This window comes from Pygoscelis adeliae, unplaced genomic scaffold, assembly GCF_000699105.1.
Source record: "Pygoscelis adeliae isolate BGI_AS28 unplaced genomic scaffold, ASM69910v1 Scaffold170, whole genome shotgun sequence".
In the NCBI taxonomy this organism is placed as follows: domain Eukaryota; kingdom Metazoa; phylum Chordata; class Aves; order Sphenisciformes; family Spheniscidae; genus Pygoscelis; species Pygoscelis adeliae.
This window is the reverse complement of record NW_008824002.1, coordinates 3,071-7,068: the sequence shown is the minus strand read 5'-3', so window position 1 is coordinate 7,068 and position 3,998 is coordinate 3,071. Positions and strand designations below refer to the sequence as shown.

Below are 3,998 nucleotides of genomic sequence, written 5' to 3'. Positions count from 1 at the left end.
CCGCGACTGCCGGGGCACACGGCCGGCGGCCTGCCCTCACGCCCTGCCTCCCTCTCTCTCTCTCCGCAGCCAACCTGGCCCTGCGCAGGAAGCTCCACCGGCACGGCTGCTCCCACCGGCGCTGCATGCCGCTCCACTCCAGGGTGCCCTTCCCCTGAGCCCCCGGGGGAGCGTGGGCGAGGTAATTCGCGCGTGTCGGGTAGTAACGCCAGGAGGGCGTAATTACCCTCGCCTCCCTGCAAGGTTTCTCCAGAGGAGCTGTGCGGGTTGCAGCTGGGCGCGCTCTCCGCAGCAAGCACGTTTCCTAATTTACACCTGCGTTTCGGAACGGTTTGAGAGGCATTTGACGAAGCAAGCCAAACCGCAGGTGTGACTTCATCTGGTCTCCGCTGGTTTGTTCCGAAAACAGGGCTTTGGACAGGCGCACGGTGGGACGCGGGGCGGTCGCCTCCCCCTGAGCCCCCCGGCGGGCACCCAGCTTCGCACGGGGCGCGGGTGTCGCTTGCCGCCGCCTCCGCGTTATCCCCACGCAGGCCACCGCTCCCCGCCCAAATGCCTTCGCTGAGGCAGAGTGGGAAACTCCTGGGTCTGCTAAATAGGACGAACTACTGCCCTGCTAACGTGTAAGAGTACCGGCAAAGCTGCGGGGCGAGCGGTGTAATGAGTGTAGAAGCGGCGCTGAGCGGCAGCTGGAGAGGATGCTCCGGGACTTCAGCACCCACACTTCTTTCGTGCTGGATGCGGGGCCAAGTCGCCTCGCTCTGCCTGTCAGTAACATGAAGGTAGTAGCGTTTACCCACTTCAAAGGGGACTGTAATTCTTAATCGTTGTCAGCAAAAGACTTTGAGCTCCTTGGATGAAAGGCTATACAAGTGCAAAGCATTAATGCTTTATGGCTGATGGGGCATATACATTCAAATACTAAGTGACTGCAGAAGCACACAGGTAGCATATGCAAATAGGGTAGGCATCAAAAGGAAACCAAGGCGCTCTTGCAATTTACGGATGAATAAAACATGCAGTCAGTAGTTTCACATCTTCTAAACTCATTGTATATTCAAATAATGTTGTAGCCCCAGGTATAAATAAATGATGGCAGGACCTCCACTCTGTGGACCCAAGGTGTTCTGATTTACTCAGCGGTTAACAGTGAAAAGGAGACGAAAGTCAAACTTTTAACAACCCTATAGCAAGAATCTTGTCAATGCATAGGCTGCCTTGGTGAAGAGAGCCTACACCACTCCCAAAACAGCCACGCAAAAAGGTACCGTTCCACTCTACAGCGCTGGCCTATAAACACGTGGAATGTGCATATGAGATGGTGAACTGGCAAGTTTGCGAGGCTGAAAAAAGATTATCGTATCTTAAGTTTAATCTCAGGCAGGCTGCATACTGAGTGGCAGAATTGAGCTGCAAGTACAGAGAGGGACATGCCAGGAGGATGCTTTACTACTGAATGCCGTGTCTCCTCACTGCGTTCATTTCAATAAGAGGCAGATTAAGTGAGATTCCCTCATCAGTTTAAGCATAAACCTAAAAAGATAAGCAATCGGATCAATTCACTGAGCACGCAGAGACTGAATGACAGGGACAGTGGAATTTAGGTCCAGAGACTTCTGGAATCGCTTCTGAATAGCTTGCTTCAGTTCCTAAGAAAAGTAAATTTAACCCCCTTTCCTCCAGTTCAGCATCCATAATCTGGAGATTGTCTGTGCAAAAAGCATCTACATTTTCTCTAACATGCTCCGAAACAGTACATAATGCATTTTGCTTGAGACTGCACAATACACGTGCACTTAGACTGGAATAATTTGCCCTACAGAATATCAAGACAAAAGCTATTTTCAGTGTTATTTCCTTTTATGTGGGGAGCCTATTTCTTGTAATGAGTCAATGATGAAGCAAAACAGTGTACTTATTAATTCATAATATATTTTCTAGACATTTAGCTACAGAGAATTCTGCTTCATAAAGCTGTTTAGAAATCCGTAAAACTTGACTGGGGAGTAAGGGGTGACAGGCACCTGAACCAACTCGAGTCATCATTGTGGGTGCTCAGCTCCTTTATCTTAAGTAGAATTTACCATCTACGTTTACATTCCCTTCTAGTTTTAGTCCTAATTCAGCAAATATTTACATGCCTGGGTAACTTGACTCATGTGAGTAATCTTACTGATCTCAATGGAGTTGTACATATGGATAAAGCTATTTGCAGATGCAAACAGGATGGACCCTTAAGCCTGAATTTCAACAGGTGGTTGGAAACTGGGATGAACATAGCAGCATTCTTTTTCACAACAATATTTGAAACGACGAGGGGATTGAACTTGATTTTTCACCAGTTACGTAGGCAAAACATGGGACAAAAAGAAGTGGAAAATACCCTTATATTAGAGGCCTTCTTGCTTTTGGCTTTTTGATTGTTTTTTCTTAACCTTTTTAGCTGAAGTTTCCAAATTAAGAAACATTATCCCAAATTTCAACCATGTATTTCATACATAATATATTCTCTTTTGTATGAGACAGTTTATTAAATCTCTCATTAATGGCTATTTCTCTCCTTTTTTTCACAGCAATTTCATAATGGGCTTTCCAGTGTTCTAAAGGAGCAACAATTAAACCGATGGAGAAGTTAGAAGTCCAGATGGACAACAGCTGACCTGACAGAGCCACCACAGTCCCATCTTCAGCGGTCCTGCCTGTCACATTCTGCGAGACCTGGAACAAAGGTCCCTGGCTCACATCCTAGGAAGCGGAGGGAAGAAACGGAGGGTGGTGATGGGTCATAATGACCAGTGAAAGTTAAAGACCGAATCAAACATCAGGTACCTGAGATGGATTTCCAGTGGCATTAAGAAGGATCTGTCCAAGGGGACTCTTAATGGTCTGTACTATTCAGACGGAGAGAAATTGGACGTGCTGTTAAATACTCAATTCAGGCTGTGCGCAGGGCAGTATTTAGGGTGAAATAATGTCAGACTCTGGCACAGAACTGTGAAAGTCCGTTTTTTGTTTATACTTTCATATATTAATAATATATACATTTATGTTTTAATACCTAATGTTGCATCTTTATGGAATTACCTTAATAATAACGTAGAATGTATTACTGTAACAGTACCAAAGTCAGCACCACACTGGTGGTCCTACTGGCTTCATGTATAGTAAGCGTAGTAAGAGTTTACAATATAAGAAAGCAAAGGGAGTATTATCCCTCATTCTATAGATAGAGAATTGCAGCACACAGAGATAAGAGATTAGCCAAGGGTCACACAAAACTGATAACTCAGATCTCTCAAGTCAGGCCTTAAGGTCAAGCCCATCCTCCTGTCTAATGAGCTGTTACTGCAAAGCCTATGATTTGTTTTCTTAAACTGGGCTGCCAAACCAGACAGCTAAAACATACTTGAAAATTCAGTACTGTAGAACTATTTGCTTAATAGTAGTCTTCCCGCTGCAGTATTGTAAATAGAGCATAAAAATAGACCATTGAAAAGAAACCTTTGTTTGGTCAACCCCAGTGTTGCGTAGTACTCTATTCCTGTAATTTAAATGAATGGGATATTTGGAACATGCCACTACAATGAATGAGAACTTCAAACAGAAAACAGGCTGTTCTTTTCTGCACTGGAGGTCAAGAATACATTGAGCCCTTATTTTACTTTTTGTCTTTAAAAATATATGCTTCACATCTCCTTTTTATATCGGCAGAAATTACAAACCTACATGTAAAGCAAAACACGGGAGCCCTTTCATTAGCAGAACTAAAACAAACCTGAAAATAAGTCATACCCAGATTTTTAGGTCACTGCACTAGTCTTGAAATGTCAAAAATTTTTTGTAAATTGCGTAAAGATGACGGAAGATTAGCAGTGTCACAAATCCAGTATTAGAATTCTGTCCTGCAACACATCGTTTCTAATAAGTAAAAGAACAGTGATCAAGAAAACAATTAAAATTTAACATCACACCCTATTCTGGAGCTTTGGAGAATCATC

The 3,998-nt window shown here is 44.1% G+C and overlaps 1 protein-coding gene across 1 annotated transcript in view; it reads left to right on the top strand.

Moving 5' to 3' along the window:
• Nucleotides 1–158, top strand: part of LOC103918035 (apelin receptor early endogenous ligand-like) — a 666-nt gene extending 508 nt beyond the window's left edge. Inside the window, exon 2 of the mRNA XM_009325277.1 lies at nt 70–158. Within this exon, the coding sequence (XP_009323552.1) occupies nt 70–158 (89 nt within the window). The remainder of the gene's footprint in view (nt 1–69) is intronic.
• The last annotated feature ends 3,840 nt before the right edge of the window (nt 159–3,998 follow it).